The 23,603-nt window shown below is 38.1% G+C and overlaps 1 protein-coding gene across 1 annotated transcript in view; it reads right to left on the bottom strand.

Moving 5' to 3' along the window:
• Nucleotides 1-23,603, bottom strand: part of pik3c2a (phosphatidylinositol-4-phosphate 3-kinase, catalytic subunit type 2 alpha) — a 39,421-nt gene that overhangs the window by 4,867 nt on the left and 10,951 nt on the right. The window contains exons 4-22 of the mRNA XM_065283099.2: nucleotides 21,607-21,767; nucleotides 15,816-15,936; nucleotides 14,206-14,317; nucleotides 14,007-14,086; nucleotides 13,832-13,895; nucleotides 13,599-13,745; nucleotides 13,475-13,514; nucleotides 13,104-13,323; nucleotides 10,776-10,898; nucleotides 10,498-10,665; nucleotides 6,754-6,862; nucleotides 6,430-6,572; nucleotides 5,501-5,689; nucleotides 4,735-4,828; nucleotides 4,514-4,608; nucleotides 3,304-3,484; nucleotides 2,341-2,445; nucleotides 1,634-1,726; nucleotides 1,186-1,315 (exon numbers count right to left, since the gene is read on the bottom strand). Of these exons, the coding sequence (XP_065139171.1) occupies nucleotides 1,186-1,315; nucleotides 1,634-1,726; nucleotides 2,341-2,445; nucleotides 3,304-3,484; nucleotides 4,514-4,608; nucleotides 4,735-4,828; nucleotides 5,501-5,689; nucleotides 6,430-6,572; nucleotides 6,754-6,862; nucleotides 10,498-10,665; nucleotides 10,776-10,898; nucleotides 13,104-13,323; nucleotides 13,475-13,514; nucleotides 13,599-13,745; nucleotides 13,832-13,895; nucleotides 14,007-14,086; nucleotides 14,206-14,317; nucleotides 15,816-15,936; nucleotides 21,607-21,767 (2,375 nt within the window). The remainder of the gene's footprint in view (nucleotides 1-1,185; nucleotides 1,316-1,633; nucleotides 1,727-2,340; nucleotides 2,446-3,303; nucleotides 3,485-4,513; nucleotides 4,609-4,734; nucleotides 4,829-5,500; nucleotides 5,690-6,429; nucleotides 6,573-6,753; nucleotides 6,863-10,497; nucleotides 10,666-10,775; nucleotides 10,899-13,103; nucleotides 13,324-13,474; nucleotides 13,515-13,598; nucleotides 13,746-13,831; nucleotides 13,896-14,006; nucleotides 14,087-14,205; nucleotides 14,318-15,815; nucleotides 15,937-21,606; nucleotides 21,768-23,603) is intronic.

The raw sequence follows: 23,603 nt of genomic DNA on the forward strand, positions 1-23,603 counted from the left end.
AACATTCCAGAATTTTTCTCATTTTAATGGACTTTAATGGACCCCAACACATAACAGTTTTAATGCAGTTTAAAATTGCAGTTTCAAAGGAGTCTAAACGATCCCAAACGAGTCATAAGGGTCTTATCTAGCGAAACGATTGTCATTTTTGGCAAGAAAAAAAATGTGTCCTGTGTCGAGCCAGCGCGACCTCGCGTAATACGTCATCACATCAAGAGGTCACGGATGACGTATGCGAAACTACGCCCCAGTGTTTACAATTGTGGAGAAAGAGGACCGTTCCAACGTTGTTGTATGTCGAATGATACTAATTCATGTCTTTGTGTCAGTTTATGGTTTAAAATGGTCCGCAAATGTGCGTTTCATATATGTAACATGTGACTGCACAATTTTAATGTCATTACGCAATTATGTGAGGTCGTGGTGGCACGTCACACAGCCGGAGGAAGAAGAGAAGTTGTGGATTAAAAGTGCATATTTTTTTCTTGCCAAAAATGACAATTGTTTAGTTAGATAAGAACCTTATGCCTTGTTTGGGATTGTTTAGAGTCTGAAACTGCAATTGTAAACGGCATTAAAACTGTTAAGTGTTGGGGTCCATTAAAGTGAGAAAAATCCTAGAATGTTTACCTAAAAAAAACATAATGTCTTCTCGACTGAACAAAGACAGACATCAACATTTTGGATGACATGGTGGTGAGTAAATTATTTGGATTTATTTTTTAAGAAAATTGAATAATCGTTTAATCTATGTTTATGGCAAATATCAAAGAAAGAAAATTTTTAAAAGAACAACTAAAAGTCAAAGTGAAGTACATTCCTAACCCATTTTACTTTTGTAATACATTTTTCTGAGAATATTCAACTATAAATGTTCTTAGACAAAATTTTAAATGATCAGTTTTATTTTATGTTAACCTTTACTCAAATATAAGATGTTTATATACATAAGGAGCTCAGATGCAAAATCCTCTAGACGCCACATTTGTCAAAAATAAGATAATGATATTAACCAAATGCTCTTGGCACATATTAAATATCAAATACTTTTGAATAAAATCAGCTTAATCCATGCCTCAGGTCATATCACATAATTTATTAAGCATTCAATAAATGAGTGCGCATTTACAGGAAACCATGTCAGACACACTTCGTATGTTTATATACTTTATAAGTGCAACATACCTTTGTCTTTACCAGTGGAGATGCATTTGAAGTTCACAATGCGCAGGTCCAATCCCTCTTGCAGCCAGATGCGATCCATAATCCGGATCATCTGCAGAGCCAGCATGTCCTGTCTCAAGTCCTCTCCAACCTATAGGATATATAAGATATATCTCAAAAATAACACGGTGGATATTTCTTAATACTGTGCCACAGCAAAGCATTATATTGTAAATACTTTGACTGATTTGGCCACCAGAGGGCGTGCTCACGATGAAGTTCAAGTTTAAGGGCAGTTTTATGTGGCCTACTTCTTGTAAAAAGTTTGTGTTCATTCTGAATGTGCGATTTTACCACGGTAATTTATCTTACAGGACAGCTTAGGTGTAATCGATAGCCCCATAACTACTAAACTAAATATACTAAAATAATATAAAACAATAAACAAACCACTTAAGTGGTTTTATACCTTAAACATGACATTAATCTCATCTCCCAGTGGGTCTGCATTCACCAGTGCGATCTTTAGAGGTACAGCGTTGGAATTGAAGAAGGAACAAGCCTGGTTTTAGGAAGGAAAACAAAAGAAGCATGTTACGAAAACAGCATATCTTTGGGGTTTCTGCTAGGTTTTCTATCCCGACATGGCAACAAAGAGGGGCTTTGAAATGAAATAGCACCAACTGAAGGAGAATGATGCTGGGATTGAGAGACACTGTTTAGGTCGTGCTGACTGTGCACATCTCCACATCTCAAACAGGAAGAGGGGAAGCGAGCACCGGCGATAAGGAAGTAAAGCACATGTGAAATGAATCGGAACCAAATCTGGAACATTTTTAACCTGAGGGCTCTAGAGAATTCCATTTAAACTGATTGGCATCGTGAAAATCATTTATCAAGATCTCAATAGAATTTAACAATATTATTAACTAGAAACTGCTACAGCAATGTAACATTTTAACTTGTGTCTTGATAAAGGCGGTCACCTGACCGGATTTGTGTCAGGACATAGAACATTTTATCTATAGGGTAACATGGCTATATTCAATTTGGATTCAATTTACTTTCATAAGGTGACATAATTGTGAAAACATATTATTGTAAGAGAACAAAAACGTAGGCCAGAACTTGATTTTATCTATGAGGAACTGAAAAGAAGATGTGGTAAACACGCACCTTTATATTGAGTTCTTTTGCCACTAGGCTGGGACTAATAGGCAGTCGACAGTTGTTTTTCTGGAAGAATGACTGTACCCTCTCTAGACCCTCCAACAGCACCACCTATAAACATTAAACGTTCAGATGATTCTCAGACCGACAGAAACTATTCGAGGTCTTTCAGCATTCTTTGCACAACAGAAACAGATAACCTGATCAAACGTGCCAACCGTTTGTGCAGATGGGAGATATAAGACAATATCCTCACTAGATGAATTTGAGGGTTCATCCAAATTTCACGAATAGTCCGTCACAGGCTGCTGAGTTTCTGGGAAAAATACTTTTTTTGTATTTTTGCAAGGATTAAATAAAAGCATTTGTCCTCAAAACCCCTAAAAACCTCTTAGTTGAAAATTCATGTTTTGAGTTTCTACTGTGTATATTCATGCTATGAACACCATTATTAAATTTTATTTTTGGATCAATTGTGACCACTTTTTTGAAAATATGCTCATTTTCCAGCTCCCTAGAGTTAAATATTACATTTTGATCAGCCCTCTTCCATAAAAGGCTTGCCCGACATCATGCGCTGCAATGGAGAACAATCAGTGTGTGACATCGCAGTACCACAAAAGCTATTTGAAAACTTCCTCACTCTCTAATCGCTCTTGTACGACTGTGATGTCACGTGCCGATCAGTCTGCACAGTGCCATTAAAGTCAAACAAACCTGTTTTCCTAACTAATACACTGCTGATGAGTTGAATATAGGGAGATATCTGGAAATGGGTGTGTGAGTTGAAAAAACTGGTTTAGAAAAACCTCTATAGGTCCCAGCTTCCTATTTATAAAAATGAGACTTTGAATGGATTTAAATAAAGTGGGAATGTGCTTTTCCACAATAACCCATTTAAAACAATAGTTAAAACAGGTACAGAGTAAAAATGACTGAATGGAGTGCTCCTATGGTGGCCAGGCTTACCTGTCGGGTAGAGCTGCTCGCCTGTCTCACTTTTTCAGCCAGGGCACCCAGAAGCTGCACAAGCTTAGTCTGCTTTTCAAGTTCAGCTCTCAGCCCAGCCCCGCAAAGACACAGCAGCACACCCAGGATACGGTCGTAACGCTGACCAAACGCTGGGTCCTGTACAGCATCCCTCAGCAGCCTGAATCCAAACACACCAAAAACTTTAAAAAAAAATCCTATTCCTATTCTTAGATATTCCAAACACCAAAATGATGAAGAAATTCAAATTTAGTAGATTCTTGCTGTTTTCCAGGTCAAAAGAGAGTGATAAACCTAGGGTTTTGGTCCAATAAATGTTTACATTAAGGACGGTTTCACATTTGGTGCGATTGCCTGGTCCGAACCCGAGTTCGTTTGCTTCCCCCTCCCCATGCCCCCCATGGACTGTGTTCACATATTATTTTTGCATCCGAACCGCGGTACGCTTGCATCATCAAGCTGCAGCCGGCGCGTTCTCATGTTGCTTGGTAACCGCTGTAAACGCGAAGACGACAAGAGATGGGCTGCGTCCCAAAACGCATACTTCCATACTATATAGTAGGCGAAAAGCACTACTTCTCGTACTCTTTGCCTACTATAAAGTATGGAAGTAGGCGATTTGGGACGCAGCGATGATTTCTGAATGCCTCCGCAAAAATTGACGTCGGCGGACAGCCCGTTGTCATCGAAACGACTTTAGTATGTTTGGGGCAGACAGACGAAAGTGCGTTTCTGTATTATTTCTTTGAAAACAAAACCAAAGGTTTAAAAAAAATAAGAAAAAAACTCAAGCAAGGATTCTATGCATTTTGTTGTCAAGGTAAGTGCACGCACACAAACACACACGTCTGTTTTGGTGGGATATTCCATTTAATACGTAATTAAAAGCGGTTCACTTCCGCGATTTGGTACGATTGCGCTCACATTAGCAGGGAACCGATCTGGAGTTCACATGAAACGAACCCAAGACCACCCTTTTTAAGCGGACTCGAGTACGTTTCGCGGGTGCGCACCCGAGTTCGGAAGACAGCGTTCACATCATCCAAATGTACCGAACTCTGATGTCAATCGAACCCGGGTGCGCACCAAAAGTGCTAATGTGAAAACGCCCTAAAAGTGGACCACCATGGATAAATAAAATATGCAATAAACAGATAAAAAGAATAAAAAAATAAGTGAATAACTATACCAGTAGAGATAGTGTGCAATGTTAATATTTCCCAGAGCTCGTGACAACAGAAACATAACCAAGGCACTGTTGAGACGACTCTCGAACTTCACCGCCTACAGAACAAAAATTGGTAGCTACATGTTAAACAAACTTGGTGATCTATAGCTCAGCAGAAACGGCAACAGAAAACAAAGGTAATATGTTTACAGAATAAACAACACATGTATACAGGTGCACACCTGCACCAGCTGAGGAAGATAGTCAGCCAACTCATCGTCACTGCTGCTCTCGATCCAGCTCACAGCGACCTTTCTCACTTCTGTGTCAGCAAACCTGAAGTTAAAAAGAGGGCTGTTTACACAACGCTGTTTTCATCTAAAACGTACAGCTTTTATGCATTTTGGTCATTCATTTACATGACAGCTTTCTTTTGGAGGCCTGCAAATGCAAACTTTTTAAAACAGATTTGCAAGTTTTTGAAAATATTATCATCTGCATGCAAGCTGTAAAAAAATGTGTGAATATGCGAAAAGGGTGATGTCATGTGCATGGGTATTATTTGTGTACACACATTGTGGGACATCGACAGCCTACCAGCCTGGCATGGATAATAGAGCACTTTTAGTCATTTTCGTGTATCCGGGTGAATGGGGATCATTTGGAAAATATTGTAGCCTATATGCAAAACTTTTTAAAAGCGGAAAGGTACACCTTTTCATTTAAAGTACACTGTTGTCGTGTAAATCTCTTCTTAGGACCACTATGTCAGTGGTACAGTTATGTTTCTTTGTCTGAGCTTGACAACCCCTAGTCAACATTCACTTTAAATGAATGGAAAAGTGTAGCATGAACATTACTATTTTTTTTTTGGGGGGGGGGCACAGTGTTAATAAAGTTATGAGACCATAAATACAAACTATAAAAAAGGTCATAGGGCATAGAGGGAAAGACAGAGAAGATATATATATATATAAATCAGATGAAAGATATAATCAAGATACATACTTTGATTCAAGGAGCTCCAGAGCTGAAACAGGAGACAGAGGGGGCCAGTTATGAAGAAGCGAGTGGATCTCTCCCATACTGCCCCAGTCCCAGCTGGGTGCACTGGCCAAGATTTTGGGTAGGCTATATTCATAGTCTCGGCAATGATACCTCTGGTCCCACAGCAGCTGCTTGTCTGCTCGTGTCAGCCTAGTGAAAAGCATGCTGGGTCATTTAAAAGTAGACCTAAAAGTAGAGCTGCAGACGCTCTAACCAGATAACCTACAACCTATAAAATAAAGAGTTATTTCTAATCCACAGGAAACAAGTCACACCTCTTAAATGTGTCTGCAAATGTGCAGTCAAGCTGGGAGCTCTGCAGCTGTTGGCACTTGGTGGGCATTCGGCGATACTTGTACACATACATACACACAGATGAATGTGGAAAGCTGCCCACAGTCTTAGCGTTGTTTGGCTGTCGTAAAGCTGACTGAGCTGTCTGTTAGAGATGCATCTTAAGCAAACATACTACACAAGGCCCAACAACTGACTGCTTTTCAGCTTGAAATTCAATGGCGAGTTTTTCTGTATCTACCATCAGACACACAATTCAAGTCAGATTATACTGAAAGCATCAGTTTGCTAGCTTTACAAACAGTCCTCTGAAAAGAATTCATATCAGATTGAATGGCTCTCTATGGCTTCATGCACACAGTCAGTTTTTGACTGAAGTTCCAATGTGTGTCCACAGAGGTCAATTCCACTTTCATTTTATCGAGTATCCAATCAAAAGTCTTCTGGATCTGTAAAATTCACTTTTTATTTACTTAAACCAAAAGCCTGAAACCTAAGCTTACCTAAAACGTCAAAACTATTCTTTTGCAAGCACTGGTATTTCTTTCAGGAAGTACATGTCTAGATTAATCAATAAGCTTTTTATCTGAACGTACCCGAAAGCAGATGCTATTCCACATAGCTTCTCTATCGCACTCCGATCTCCTGGATCTAGTGACTCTAGAGACTGTGGATCTGGGCAGCCATTCTCCTGAGGACCAACATAAAGCACATCCACTGCTGGACTGGGGAAGTCAACCTGTGGGTGGCAGGGTAAAGGGTTTTAAATCAATATATGGTAATGAGGAGCAATGGACGATGCATCTGTACAGGTTACACAGCGAAGTTAAAGAAACCAAAGCTTTGTAACCCAAAAACTAAAATGGAGATGGATGAAGAGAATGAGAAAAAGACAGCAAATGAAAAAACAAATGAAGAACCTGCAGTATGATCCTCTCTGTAAGATTCTTCACTTTGCCTGCAGCTCCGGGCTGAAGGTTTTGAGGTGATGTCCACAAACTTAGCAGCACTGTGCCTCTTGACAGAATCCTGAAAAAACACCAATACAGAAACTCTGTCATTACACTAAACATATATTACACAAATATAAGTGAAATATATATATGAAAGTTACAAATTCTCCCAACTCTAACTGTGGGTTCACACCAGCCGCGTTTGAGGCGTCAAATTTGCATATACCGCGTCTAGTTTGCAGCTTAAACATTTGGAGTTTACTTGTTTCATTCGCGCGTGAATGACACATGTGAAATTCTAGTTATTGAGACATTCACGCGGGAATTTGCGTCATTGGAGGGACTTCTGCGACACTTCCTGTAATTAGGGATCGACCGTTATGGATTTTTCAGTGCCGATACCGATTTTTGTTTCATCAGCCAATGACCATTACAGGCTGCTGATTTTCTTGAGCCGATATTGCTTTTGCTCACTCAGTTTACATCATAAAAATGACACGATGATGCCAAATGTTACAAGTCTTAATTTAAAAAGGTAACATTTATTGAACTTGAAAAAACGATATTTAACAAATAGTAAAAACAGGTGAGGGTGCTATGGAACCATGAACTGCACTCTCCACAATGACGAGGAACTATCAGCAAAGGATATTGATTTCTAGCACTTTACTACTACAAATATATATAGGGGTGGTTTCCTGGACAGGAATTATCTTATCTTGAATTAACTAGGACTAGAGCTTAGTTTAATTAGGAAATATAACAAACATGCCTTACTAAAAACATTACTTGTGTCCATTTTGAGGCAAAACACAGGGCACTGATGTATTTTAAGATATGTTAAAAAGAGATGTTATTAGTTTGGACAGTTCTTACATTTATTTTAGTCTAGGACTAGTCTAATCTCTGTCCGGGAAACTGCCCCATAGAGATGAGAAATAAAAACCCGCTTTGTTCAGCTATAATCAGCTGTTAGGCCGAGCTTTCGATGTTGTCATGGAAAGGTTGGTTGTTTTTAGTCACATGACCTGCAATCGCTTGCGGCTTCCAGCACTCTGTCGGTAAATAATGGCGGGAAAAAAAATCGGCAAACACGGCAGCCACGTATCGGCTGATGCCGATTCACATAAAACTCGCATATATCGGCCGGTCGATATATCGGTCTATCTCTACCTGTAATCACGTCACTACTACAGCAAGCTCCTGATTGGTTAATGCGGCGCGTTTTTCCGACAAAGTAAAAAAAATTCAACTCACGCGTTTACAGCGACAACGCTCAATTCGTGTGAACTAGACATGTGAATGATTCGGAATCACGTCTACCGCGCCGCACTAAACGCCTCATTTGTGCCGCAAGACCTCCAGACGCGTGTCAATGCGTCTTCACATTGACTTAACATTGAAATCACTTGCGCTTGACGCCTCTATCACGGCTGGTGTGAAAGCAGCATAACACCATGTTATGACAAAATTCTGTCATCATTTACCCTCTCATATGTTGTTACAAACCTTTATAAATTTCTTAGTTTTGATAAAAACAAAGGATTATATTTTGAGAAGCCTCATTGACTTCTATAGTATTCTTTTTCCTACTATAGAGAAGTTATGGGGCCTCTGATCGGTTTAGTTACAAACATTCCTTAAAATGTCTTCCTTTGTTTTCATCATAAAGAAATTTGTACAGATTTGTAACAACTAGAGATCGACCGATACTCATTTTTTCAAACCGATGCCGATAACAAATATTTGGAGGCTTATGTGCCCGATAACCGATATGCTGAACCGATTTTTATTTACTGTTATACTTCTGATTTTGACATAATTACTACAACACTACTGAACTGAACAAACCCTTATAATAATAATAATCATCATAATCCCTCTTTGCATACAAAGTCATAAATAGAGGGGTCTGAAAGAGTGAAGAATAATATTAATTTAATGAATAATGTAGAAACTATATTCCCAATACATGGACTATTCCAAACACCCCTATCATTTCGTCAGAAATGGACTGATCCAAAGTTCGCGCTGCGGTTTTCAGGTAACAGAGCGGGAGAGAGAGAAAAGTATAGCGGAGTTGGCTGCTTGTTATACATAGTTTATAGAGTAAAACAGGTGGATTAAGTGCCTTTTTTGGGATATAATATCGTTGTTTTGACCAGCAACCCGAGCCTTCAGCAATCCAACCAGTAGTTAGCAAAGAGATTTTACAAATGAAAGTAACAAACAAAAAGGCTTATATTTCATCAAATTTCTTAACTGGTAACGTTATTTGATTTCAGAATAATTAATATTTAGTTGTTTTAGCTTATGAAATGGCTGTAGACAGCGCTATTTATCTATGCATTTACTCGCGCATTAACTGTATTAAACTGTGACCGCTTGCGGAGGTAATAAATAATTAATTAATATCCACAGACATTTATTTAGATATTTTAGCAAAAAAATGTTTATCTGGTAAATGTTAATAGGGTAAATCTTGTTAAAAGTGGTAGATGTGCTTTAGCCTCCGGTAAGTGATCAGCAATATGAACGTGATTTTATGATGCTAATGATAAGCATAAATAACAGAAAAACGAATTTAATTTAGCGTTTTTAATTCCACAAAGCATTAATTCATGGCTGTTTTATTCATGCAAAGCTACGTCGTTATTGGGACCGGATTTTATGGATCAGCCAGCGTGACTCTGTGAGTTCGTCTCTATTCTTGGACAAGCTGCATACATTGCTTTTAATATATCAACTTATTTAACATAACATACATTAATGCACAAATAAGCTGTGCTATAAATGCCTCATATGCAAAGTAAGTATACTCAAAGTCCTTTTAATAAAGTCGCGTCACTCCGCCGTCATATGTGCTGTGCACGCTGCTGCTGCTGTGAGCTCCTCTCCTCAGATGCGTCCAGCGCGCAATTCTCTTGTTTATCGGTCAATCCGATATTACAAAACAGATATCCGATCATCGGAAAATGCTCAAATATCGGGGAAAATATCGGAAAACAGATATATCGGTCGATCTCTACAACATGATTCATTTTTGGGAGAACTATCCCTTTCTTTCTTTCTTTCTTTCTTTCTTTCTTTCTTTCTTTCTTTCTTTCTTTCTTTTCTTTTAAACACCATACCAGCTTCTAAGGCTATATTCATGGCGAGGAATAAAGTATAATTAAATAAAGAAAGACTACAAAAGATGTTTAAAATGTATTTCCTCTAGAAATCTTAAAACCATGTTTGGATTAAAAACCTTTTCAAAAGTATCAACAAAGTAAAAAGGTTTGAATTGTCCCTTTAAAGAAAAAGGAAAATAAGCACAACAATTACTTGTCAACAATGACAAAGCCACACATTGATCTATTCTGCCATTATGGGCGTTGCACAGAAATGAAAAAATGTGTGACTCAGAAGCAGAACCTTTGTATTGAAATGATCATAATTATGTGATGACAGCACAATGTTTTGGTTATTTATAATACTGCCTAAGCAGGCATGATGTGAAAAGCAGTTTATTTGATATATTTGAATCAATTTTTTCAGGGCTACTAAGAGCTACAAAGCAGAAATACAAACCAAGTGATTGGTAAAAGGTCCTGTCACCGATGTTATACTAAAGAACCCTAGCACTTTACTGAAGGAAGAAAAACTCTTATAACATACATTATATACCTTCAAAGGTTGGCAAATGTGATGTAACGTTTCATGCCTTACCGCCTGAAATCAAACAGAGGCATAGACACTTTTCCCAAAAACTCCGGACCCTTTCGCTGCTTGTTGGAATCTGGTGAGTTGTTGGCGTTCTGGTTGAGGACCCCATAGAGAGAAAGACTCAACATGGCTTCCAGTGGTAAAAGAGCCACCGAAATAGGGAAGTTTATCCTACATAGACAGAGGAAGTTTTCACCATAAGAATAACCTGAGTCTGCTGTAATTTCCTTCGAATTCTAAAAATTCCACACATTAGGGTGCTTGACATTTTAGACACTTACAATTCGTCCCATTTGATGTGGTAGAAGAAACTCTTATATGTTCCAACTTTTTTGGACTGGACAGGTTTGAAGAGGTTCTTGCTGTTGTGTGTCAGGGCACACATCAGGTAGTATTTTTCAAAACTGGAAAACAGGAAAGATCAATTACACAATGGCACGTACAGTACAGAAAGGAAACTCAGGCCTGTAAGGTTTGCACTGATCTGATGCCTACAACGTAAATTAACCAAAATGGTGTGTAGACTATTAATATTAAAGTGTCTAAAAGTGATGGGTGCGTGTAAACTGCAATTTTTATGTGGTTGGTTACTCAAGTACTTGGTTTCTATACACTCATTTAAAATGTCAACATCGATGTGGCTCTAATGCGTTCATGCCTTAATTCCTAAATGCGTCATAGTTCTGCAACAAGAAATAGGCAACCCGAGTTCAGATATTTTTAGGACAATGAATTTCTTTTGGTGTACTTTGTGCAAGTATATCATACAGTAATACTATAATGGCGCTTTTCCATTGCATTGTACCCTATGGTTTGGTTTGGGTCCGGTCAGCTTACTTTTGGGGGCTTTTCCACTGGATGCAGTACGTAGTACCTGATTCTTTTGTTTAGTACCACCTTGGTTGGAGTTCCAAGTGAGCTGAGTTGATACCAAAACTTGACACTTAAACACTGTAGATCACTGATTGGTCTGAGAAAATTGTCACTACCAGCGTCATCGCTATAATGTAAAAGATTAGCTTTACCTTCATGCTAGCTTGCGCTGTCTCGAGCAAACATGTTGTCATCTGTGCTCTGCTATAAGTTCGGAAACTCCCTTTTAGCGATGAAAAACATCTACAGATTGAGAATCAGGAACACCATACCAATTTTTTCCAGACTTGCAGTTTGTGGCGGCACATTCGCTGTGCGCACGTCTGCATATATGCTTAAATGCAACATAAATTAGGCTAAGCGGAGTGGTAGTGATAAAAGCGATGTGCAAACATCTATTTGTGGTGGTCGATTTTAAATTTGTGGCAGACTGAGAAATAATTGAATGTATGGGAATGTACAACGAAGCTCGCACTAGTATGATGTCACAGCGGCACCCAGCGCAAATATAACGAAACGCATTTAAACCATCCCACTCTGATGTGTTACTAAACTCGATGGAAAAGCTAACTAAGCCAAAGTGAGATGAGCTGACCCGACCTGACCCAAACGAAACCGTGGGGGTACGATGCAATAGAAAAGCGCCATAAATATGCCTTATAGTGCCCATATTATGCAAAATACACTTTGACAAGGTGTTTGGACATAAATGTGTGTTGACAGCACAACATCCCTAAAATGAAATGAAAAAAAAATCTCTAATTAGAAAAAAAGTCTCATTAGACATGTCTTTTTGATTATCTCGTTAATGTGATGTCACACTGATAAAGCCCCGCCCACAGCCACTGACTGACTGGTTAATTTTACCCAAAAGCTTTTCTGTGTTTGTTAGCACGTTGTAGCACTAATGCAGCTAAAGGTACTATTGTCCAGACTGTATTCACACAGAAATCTGATCTATTTTTTTTAACTGAAAGCCATAGCTCATTTAGCACTTTTGCTGCCGCCCAACTAGGGGCATTTTGGATATGCCATAACAAATGGGGTATTTCGAGCAGAAACCTCACAGACACATTCTAGACACACCTAAAACCCATATTACATCTTGTAAAAATAGGCATAATATATATGCTCACAACCTTGCTCTGTATGCCTACTATATACAGCTCAGTAAGGAAGTCACAGTCAAGTCTAATTCAGTCACAGCACATAAGTGCTGGTGTTAAGTGGTGATAAATACAGGCAGAGATAAAGGGTGGAACACTGTTGTCCAATCAGCAAGAGCTTAAAAAGATTAGCTTCGACATCAACAATCTACCTAAGCTTGATAATAAATGTGCACATCAACATCATGATCCAACATCATCAACTTTAAAAACAGATTTTATTTTTCTATCAAAGCGATGACTTACATGACTAACATCTCTATGGCCATTCAGAGTGGGCTAAAACATTACAGAACAGTGCACAGACGTGCTTATATAATTAAGATATGTATGTCGATTCCTTAAAAAATTACTTTAATTATTAAGCAGAAGATAACAGCAAAACAAATACAGCATTTTTGGCACTGAGCCATTATAGCCATTACAGTGCTTATTTAAAATGTAAGAATCCATTATTCCATAACAGGAAGGGTAAATGGATTTCATATAAACACAGAATCTCAAGGTATGCTGTTTGCATTATTTAAACTATGCTAAAGTTAAGATTTGCTTCGAAAATGCTTATCTCACCTGCTGACCCAGGCTGCAGGAATGCCATGCACAGCAAACAGGGTGAATTGTAGGTGCTCTGTGGTGCCAGACGCCTCTCTGCTGTCCCTCTCACCCTCCATGTTCTCTTCCATAGTGCAAGTGGGGGTAATCGGGCAGAAAGAGCGCAGGTAGAGCTTAGCGAGGTCATATATAGCGTCTGAGAGCCCTGCTAAACTCTCCTCCACTGGGCTTAAATAACCTGAGGGGTCACAGGATGCAGAATAAAGCAGAGGTGGAGAAGACACAGACAAAACAGACAAAAAAAGGTTATATACCATTTTAATCAATGTTTGTGTCAATTTATACTTTTGCTTGTAATTTTTTTTTTTAATTAAGCAATATTTACTTACCATTAGCTGAAGATGTAGAAGCAGAGCCTGCGGCACCAGCCTGTCAATATAAACAGGATTTTTTAATTACATATGCAAAAATGCAACTAGAAATTGCTTTGTTTTACACTGAAGGATCTCTGACCTCTGGAGAACGTGTTCGAGGAAGATTTACAGAGCGCTTGAGTCTCTTGATGGCATCAGTGATGGCCGGTGTCTCGATTTCACCCAAAGCACAGCATAGACTTTTAACAGACTGAACAACAAGGTCCACTGTTTTATACTGTGTGCTCTAACAAGACAGAAAAACAGTGAGTGAGACAATCATTGGAATTACTGCAGTAAATATATATATATTTCTTCATTTTCACACAATACCTCACTCTGAAGGCAGATATTGACTTGCTTATGATAGGCCTCAATGTATTCAGCAAGGCCCTCTCTAAAAAAAAAAAAAACATTCAAAGGAATGAGAAAAATCAACTAGTACAATCAGCTACAGGCCTGTGCCTTTCTTGGCCTTTAGTTAGACGGAAGATAAGCACATTCCTACCTCGTGATTGTCTCTTTAAACGGCCTCTCCACCAGGCCGAGATATTTCTCCATGTCTATAGGGGAGGCATCGTCTTCTCCCTGTTAGCGCGCACACACATACAGAGCATTTATAATTACTATTCTTATGGACCAATCCTACTTTTATAATTCCTTTGCAATGACAAATTGTAATAAATGAAAGGTTACATTTGTCTTACCGTTCGTGCTAAATCTCTTCTCATTGTGCTAAGGAAAAGGAGCTGAAGTTTGATCTCCGTCTCCCACTTTCTGCAGTTCTGCACATACTCGTGGCTGCCCAGACTGTGTTTACTGTGGGATAATGTTAAAGATGCTTATTTTTTTGTCTCCAAATGACTCTGAATACATATAAAACAGGCATGTGATTGGCCAAGGACAAACAAATAAGGAAGGAACCCAACACCACAATAAAATAAGAACAAATCAAGAAATTACAAGCATGTAAGTGATTTTCCTTTTGTCTTTCCTTAAGCATTTCTTATAAGAGGAACTGTCCCTTTAAGACAGGATAAGCACGGATCCATACACTGACACGTCTGATTTCTTTTTGAACTGTTCACTTACATATAATAAATTACTTTTTGTAGTGTAGTACGCACTGCCTGAAAATAGTCCCCTTGGTTATTTTCAATAGCAGGGGACTATTGTAACATGTTACGACAGCAAAGTCCTTGATTTATATTACGCCAAAAAGAAGGAATAATTCCTAGCCATATCTGCCTAGAAAATTGCAACTTTACATTTTCTGTCGGTCTTAGTACACAATGTAACTACAGAAGAGTTAAGTTTTAAATAGGAAAAATACTCAAAACTCTTTTGTTATTTTTGAGCACGATGCTAATGGTCTAATCAGATTCAATGAATTGTGCTAAGCTATGCTAAGACTTGGAGTTTGGCTGAATGGATTCCAAAACGGTAAAAATCAAATGTTTAACTCTAGGGGAGCTGGAAAATAAGCATATTTTCAAAAAAAGTAGAGTGTCCTTTTAATTTCTCTTAATTTTTTTGCAATAACAGCACTTTAAAAGGTATGCAAATGTCATGTGTCGTGGCAGTGAATATAAAAACATTTTCAAAATTTTTTGTGCTTAGTGGAATGGTAGAAAATTATTTAAATGCACGCAAAAACACTTATTTATGCAAAAATCTTAACTTTAAATTTCTAAAGTTTCAATGCGCTATCATGAGGATAAGAAAGATACGTTTTTTTAAAACATACGAACTAGACAAAAAAAATGTTCCAGAAAACAAAACAAAAACAATGAAAAACTATTTGACACCGTACTCTCCAACCCATTCCAGTGAATCCAGGAGAAGTTTTCTGGGTGACTATGTATTTTGGACGTCCAGGGGAGTCTTATTTATAATAATTTCTTGTATCAACTTGCCACGGTCAAACAAGGACAAGAGAGTCAGCATAAAAACAGACACCAAGGAACAAAAACAACACAATGAGAAACGAAAAGCTTTAAAGCTGTGGAACATTGCTGTAATACAGTGAACTCAGAATACAAAAAAACCCAAAAGTAACTAAGGGAGGATGCAATGCATTAAAGAGACTCAATTCTTCCTAAAGCTCAAGAGGAATTTTCTGTGCCCCATTCCCTCTGTTCCTTATTAGGACAAGCAATCCCTCCCTTGACAATGTTTGTTTTGCTCTTTCAATAGTGTGGGTGAAAAGGAAACTTTTTCCGACACTAAGTAAAATGGCCCCCCTTCAGAGGACCTGTTTATGAAATAATAATGCATAACGCAAAAGGAAAAGAGATGCACCAAATGTCATACTCACTTCTGTAGAACCTCATCCTGTCCGCAGACCTTGAGAACATAGCTGCTGATGTCCACCTGGTTCAGGTCATCATGGACCCAACACAAAGCCTGCATAATGAGCAGGTCTACTGGAGAACTCACTAGAAATACAGAGAAAATGTGAAAGATAAGAAATGTACCCTAATCTCTCTATTAAAAATATCAAGGTTATAGATATTTTTACCAAAGTTCTTCACATTATGTAGGATGATTTTATGTAAAACACAGTAAATCACTCCAAAGTGACAAAATGAAGGTTTTCACAAGTAGGGTCACAAATATTGATACTTTAAGTTGAAAAAATGTGTGGCATGTACACGAATCTAAGAAAATGACAGCAACTACGTGATTTGAGTTTTTCGACTTTAAAGATTTAACACAAATCAAAATCCAGAGCCTATGTGTAAACATACAAAAACAGGCCTCATTTAAGTTCATGTTCGGCATTTCCGGGAGACCGTAATTTATTCCATATTGCACAGTATACAGCAACTTATAGTCCAGAGACGCTACAGTGCAAAACATTTGGGAGAAATTAGAGGGCATTCACGCAAGATGCATATCAAACATATACAGCGAAAGCATTTTAATGTAACATCCACAATACTTCTAGCAAATATGTAGTGCACAACACACATACAGGTAACCAAATAAAGCAAATGTGTACAATTTTACACTCCAAAGTTTGCATGTCAGTGCCTACTGTTCTCTTTCCAATTTGAATGATTAATTACTTTGAGCAATACTTACCTAACATTTTGTCTATACACTGGGTACTACTTAATTTCTGTACTAAATAAATCTTTTCATTTGATTCAATTCAGTTCACTTAGGTGGAGAAAAATAATGTCAAGAGATGGCAAAATGGATTTGGCATGAGACGAGCAACTCTCTAGATCTGAGCAAAAATAAAACCTGACACCACATTGTTCAGGCTCACCCCGTGCTGATGCATAAACAGGCCCTACACCCCTCCTTGGAATGATCCTCTCTTTAAGATCCAAGCTGAGAGCTGAATTATAGCCAATCAGCGATCCCTAGGCTTTTACATGGTGTTTGGTCACAAATTGTTGGTGAATTGGGTGTGGCTTTTTTAAGGATTGTGGGAGGTTAGTAAACTCTACGGGTGTCATTTCTCCTCTGTCATCTTCTCTTGCCACAATACAGTAACATTCATGGTGGTGGAATGTCAGGTGATGAAAGAATGAGAGGAAATGGGCTTGGTTTAAGTATAGAGTGAGAACTCTACGGTCATACAGTAAAAAGGCAATTGATTAAAAACATAGATGTAAGAATGCTTTAGCGCTACGGTAAAACTGGTGCTGAATTAAGAATGAGGACCATGGAGAGAACACACACGAATGCTACTAATCGCAAAGTGAAGAGAGCTACTATGTTGCTTAAATTGTCAATTAAACTACTGTTTCTCTTAAAGGAAAACATCATTGTTTTCCAGTATTTAAAATTAGGGCTGTGACGATAACCGCGTCACCGCATCACCGCAGTAATGAGATGCCAACCGCGGTGCTGAGTTCATCATCGTCATCACCGCACTTTTTTATATTTTCTTTATTTTGCTGGTGAAAGTTACAGAAGTCATATGGTGTATGATATGAACTATACACAAAAGTCATTGTTAATCATAATTTACTGTCTTCCATCCTGTTTTCAAGGGTTCTAGAGAAAAAACTGCTTTCCGCACAAGGGGGAGGGACGGTGCATCAAACATATATAGGGGTTTATTATGTGTGCATGTCTTATAATTGTTATTTAATTACTTAGTTTCAGTACTTAAATACACACAAGTAGCCTACTGTCACGGGCGCAATCTTCTTAAACATGAAGCCATTAATTTAAGCGCGTCATGCCCAGGTGCTCTGATATTTATTGCATGCCATGGAACTGTACCAACTCACTCACTGCGCGAATAACAGATGCTGCGTCCGAAAACTCAAGGCAGTGACTTGTTGCCTCGCTGCCTCATGAGGAAATGACTTCGGAGGCATGAAGGTAGCTCAGAGAAAGACTTTCGGACACAGTTCTAAGGCAGCGTGTTTGAAATTTAAACAGAGAGCGCCTTTGTGATAACTAATCACATATTTGAAAACTACAATACTAATTTCTCGCTAGAAATGCAATTAAAAGGTGTGAAATGTGAAAATATACCTTTATTTACACTAAATTGGTGGTCCAGTCGCGTCCTTGGCCGCCATTTTATTTTTTCGAACTCGACCGGACTCGACCAATCACATTCTTAATGTACGTCCACGCATAGGTATCTCAGGAGACAGGAAGTAAACCAAACATTAAATTCGGACATGCCTTGATGCCTTGCTGCCTTGGAAAGCTGCCTCAGAAGGCAGCAATTTAGAGTTTTCGGACGCAGCCAGAATCTCAAATGCAAGGAAATCTCACAGCTACGCGCATTACATTATTCAGGTGCAAGAAGGTCACCGGGCAGCACGAAATGCGCGTTGGTACTGATAATAAAAGCATAATTATTTAAAACGATAATGGTCAAACATGCCAACTATAGTTATGAAGGCTAGCGCGGTCGGCTGTAGACCTATATGTCTGACTATCGTAGCGAGGAAATGCCACTATCTAAAATCACATCTTGTGATGATTAACTATCATGTGGCGTTTGTCGGACTTGGGAGCACCAAACATACCTTTAGTAAAGCATAAAACTTCAGCCCAGCAACGACAGTTGGAAATCTCCAAGACTTTTGCGAGTGGAGCAAAGTACCAAAGGGACAGCACAGCAGTCAGGCAGGTGAGGGCTTACTGACCGGGTGACCCGTTAATGCTGTAAACTAATTTCTCCAGCTCGGGATCAAAAAAGTTTTATTATCTTCTTGATTATGTAAATGGACAGCAGTAATTTAAAGCATTGATTGGAGTATCCATAAGTTTTGCGCAGTTATTTACAGGAGGATGCAATACGTTATTTCGTTTCGTATCTGCTTTGAAAAATTATAATTAAACATATTAACTATAGTAACATGAAATAGTATTTATTTTAGTTTCTTTTGAGTTTAATATGAATTATAGAACAGTTTTTGTCATTGTTTGTAACCCATTTTATTGTGCAATAAATTATTTAACGTTCAACCCGTTGCGTTTGGAGGAGTGCGTTATATCCACGGAGTGTTACCGAAAAACACTCTAAAAAGGTCTAAAGAAATTGGAATCAAGGTTTTGCTTACAAGAAACAATGTTAAGCTCGGCATGTTCTTTCTAGTTTTTTTCAGGTTGCTATTGTATGAAATGTATTGTACAAAATGGGTTATAAACGATGACAAAAAATTATATAATTATTATATATATTATATATAAATATATATATATATATATATATATATATATATGTATTGCTATATATATATATTATACCTATGGAAATAAATATTATTTTATGTTGTTATTGCTTATATAATTTGTTGTTTTAATAATAAATAAGAAGACGTTTCCGATGCTTTGCGGGGGTGGGGGGTTGTGCTTTTGGGCTTTGGGGGTTACTGTTGTGCGGTTAACCGCATAACCGCATGATTTTTTTTATGCTTCACCGCGGTGAGAAAATATCCTAACCGTCACAGCCCTAATTTAAATATGCTCTTACCTCAACTAAGATGAATTAATACATACCTATCTTTTTTTAATGCGTGCACTTAATCTTTGTATAGTGCATCATGGATGTGTTAGCATTTAGCCTAGCCCCATTCATTCCTTAGGATCCAAACAGGGATGAATTAAGAAGCCACCAAACACTCGACCTCGATGCGCAGTTACATCATCACTCCTGACTACTCCACCACACGCTCAAACTTCTGTCAATATTACTGCGTCGGAAGTCGAAATGCTACAAACTAAGTGCTCTTCCGCCATTCAATATAGTTCGCGTTTTTTATCCGCTTATAAAAAAAATCGCCACGTTTTATTTTGTGCCACCATACTTACTCATGTTACTACTCAAGTAACAGTCTTTAAATAGGGAAAACATGGTGTTTGGTGGCTTCTAAATTTATCCCTGTTTGGATCCTAAGGAATGAATGGGGCTAGGCTAAATGCTAACACATTCACAACGTGCTGTACAAAGATTAAGTGCACGCATTGAAAAAAGATAGGTATGTATTCATTTGTCTTAGTTGAGGTTAAGAACATAGTAAAATATTGAAAAACGGTGGTGTTTTCCTTTAAAGTTTTGTATGCACCAACATTTGGAAAGGAGAAATCCTGGGAGAAAAAGCAGAAGGCTGGGATCAGAAAACTGAGACTTATTCTGAGTTTATCCTGGCAAAGTCATAAAACACCACACGTTCAAAACCCCAATCGCCTTTCAGCTTCATTTGCCTTCTCTTTCATCTCAAGTATGTCTGGAATTCCTAACATTACACAGCTAAGCATTTCTCTCCACTTAAACAAACCCCCAAAAACCCTTGTTTTCCTGTTTGAAGTTCTCTTTTTCTATGATGTGTGCACACCAAAAGCAAATTTAATAATTAGTGTTTATATTATAAAGCTTATTGTCATGTCTGGTCTGACACATCCGACTGTATCAAAAAAATGAACAGACGATTATTGTAGCTGTGGGGAACCCTAAAATTTATGACACAACTTCTTACAATATGTTTTTATTCCCGCAAGTACTGCAAAAAAACAAGTAATCTAGCGACTGTAACAGAATATTTTCTTTGCTTTTGGTGTGCACACACACACACCATAAAAGAGAGTGTCTGTATGGGTAAAACTGGCATGTTCAGCCTATTCTGAAAGCAAAGTGACAATCAATGTGGACTACTGAGTGTGTCATACAGAGGTAAGGGTAATAAAATTCAACCTTTTCTTTGCCCCCTTCTTTGCTTGGGAACTGGGTCAGCAGTTTTAGAAAAAAATAAGCAAGAACAGAATGAACTTGAGGAAAAGCTACAGAGGTTGCAACCACCCAGTTAGTTATAATCAAGCCATTCCTCAAACATACTGGCTGTCTGTGAGGCAAATTCAAGGCCCGATGGAAACAGTGTCTCTTTCTCCCTTTAGAACCAAAGTCTATGCTGGACTTATTCAGAACAAAAAGAGCTATGGGGCTTAGGCAACAAGAACACCGAAAAATTCTTCAATACAAAAGGCCAGTCTTGATTTCCTGCCAGGAATGAGGTAGCCAAAGTCTCTGCACACAAAAACAAAGCACTGAAGTCTTCAGAACACAGCCACTTTACGGGAAACTGAGCCAGGGTCACTACAACTCAATGAAAAGCCTTTAACATGCTGCACCACGGAGAGGTTACCCGGTCGAAAGCATGCAACGACATTCAGGCTGACGAATGTAAAACACAGCAACTGAGATGGGAGCATCAATCTGCAGTGCAGACACACCACAACAGTTATGTAAAGAGAGAATGCATCACAGCGGCCAAAAAATCTGTCTGGTGTTTTGTCACGACTTCCTCATTTGTGAGGAGATGCTTCAGAGATGCTTAAAAATACACGATTCAGAGTCGGAAATTAAAGTGGTCACACTGAATGTATGATGACTAGTAGTTTGAAAGTAACATTTCATACAGCAAGCTCAGAATTGAAAATTTCAGGATTATCATTGCATGTCTCTGTGGCTCAACTAGTAAAGCATTGAATCAGCAGTGCAAAGGTCATGGGTTGGGTTCCCAGGCTTTATACGAAACTGACGAATGCATAAATGTAAATGTATATAATTCATAATAAACTTTAAAGGATTATTATGACCAAATAAATTCCTAGGCTCAAAAACTCACCATCACAAGTGAAAGTTACAGGCTGTTGAGAGTCAGAAGTCTCAATGGACACTTTTACACTGCCCCCATTGTCGCCTACTGCATCTCTCTGACTGATCACAGGGCTGAGAACATAGCCAGGATTGGTAGAGAGGTCATCATGAGGAAATTTTGACTTTAGCCTGCAAACAGTAGAGAAAAATGTGTGAATGCTTAACCTAACATAATAAGGTATGATGTACTACAATACTGAATCTAAGATTCGTTTAATCTCTTTTTTTCATGTGCTCCCTGTGGGTGATGATTAAAACATTGTATTAGCTTTCACTGTTTCCTTTTATATCCTGCATTTTCTAATTTTAATCTAATTTTAGCTTTGTTGGACTGAAATCCACATCAGCCTTGCTCTCCTATAAAATCTTACATCATTTGGTTCAGGACAGTCTAATGCTGTGTTCACACCAAATGCAAATGGGTGATTTTTACGAAATAGACTTATGAGGTGTCATGAAACATTTTAATAAAAGAGTAAATGCAAAGTAAGAGTATCAAAATAAGAAGCATACAGTTACAAATATATATTCATGAACTATTTTGCACATGAACATCATACAAACCAATTTTGTTGTTTTTTCCACATTTAAGAGGAAAATTTTCACTACCGCAATGTGTCCATGACTGGATTTGGGTTCTTTTGACATGGGAATATTTATAATAAAAAAAATAAATAAATAAAAAGCTTCAATGCATGTTATACTATAAACATTTACAGTAAAGAAACATGTGGTATTTGGTGATCTTTTGTAAATGTAGAGACAATAATAAGGAATATAAATGTGTCAAAGACCAATTTTCTCAACAATTTTCAATCATAGCCCTCAAGGATCTAACATTTTGAAGAAAAAAAATTGTTGGAAGGGACATAATTGATTGTGACACTCAAGATGGCTACCAGGGAAGCAGTTCTTATTTTTCTCTTGAGATAAAAGTTGAAATTGTGTTTGTCATAGTACCTAGACAACTTTTTAGTTCTCATTACCGAAACATGAGTTTGTAAATGCATATATTTAATGTAATATCATGTTGCAATAATGATAATTTTTGATAATGATAATCTATAAAAAAGTAAATAATTCTATAGGAAATATTTTTAAATCCTCTAAAAATAATGGTTTTATTTACTCTACAGACCTTACTCTCATATGTGCAAAAAAAATTGGCTTCAAGGGCTTTTTAAAAATTCTGATGTTGGACACCTTTTAAAGGCGTTCTAAGCGAATCTGCGAGACATTAGTTTTTGTTGAGGTTTGAATTGTTTTCAAACAGACGGAGCGTAGCTAAGTCCTCCCCCTCCCTTCCGTGCTTTCATGAACGCGCCCAACCCCCACCCCCAAATCCTTATTGTCGTTTATTGGCTGGAACACTTTGTTATGCTTTGTGTTTGTAGGTTTGGCCACTGTGTTGTTATTGCCGTTTGTGAAGCCTGGGCTGTCTACAGAGATCACGTTTTTTTACAGTTTGATCAGCGGACAGGCAGCAAGCAGATAGTGAGGAGATGTTTGCTGTATGTAACAAAGAAAGTTTTATGGTCTAAATCGCGTCAATTCACTTAGAGCACCTTTAAATCTGGATTTCGTGAGAATCACAAAAATAGAGCATTAAATTCACGTCTACTGTGTCTAGTTTGTCACTTGAACATTTTGATCGCATTCACGCGTCTAGAGCAAAATCCGCTTCTTGAGGGAGGTGCAAGGAGTAACTCCGGGCAGGCCTGCCACCAAGGCAGCAAGCAGGCTCCTGATTGGTTAACGTGGCGCGAATGGATGGCAAAGTTCAAATTTTTCAACTAATGCTGCGAGACCTCCAGACACAAGTTAACGCATGTTTACATTGACTTAACATTGATATAATTCACGCCAGACGCTCTATTTGCGTTCGGTGTGAACACAGCATAATGATTAATACTTTGGTTACACAACACAGCTCCCTAACCACATTCATATTAGACTCAGCACTTT

This window comes from Paramisgurnus dabryanus, chromosome 9 (genome assembly GCF_030506205.2).
Source record: "Paramisgurnus dabryanus chromosome 9, PD_genome_1.1, whole genome shotgun sequence".
In the NCBI taxonomy this organism is placed as follows: domain Eukaryota; kingdom Metazoa; phylum Chordata; class Actinopteri; order Cypriniformes; family Cobitidae; genus Paramisgurnus; species Paramisgurnus dabryanus.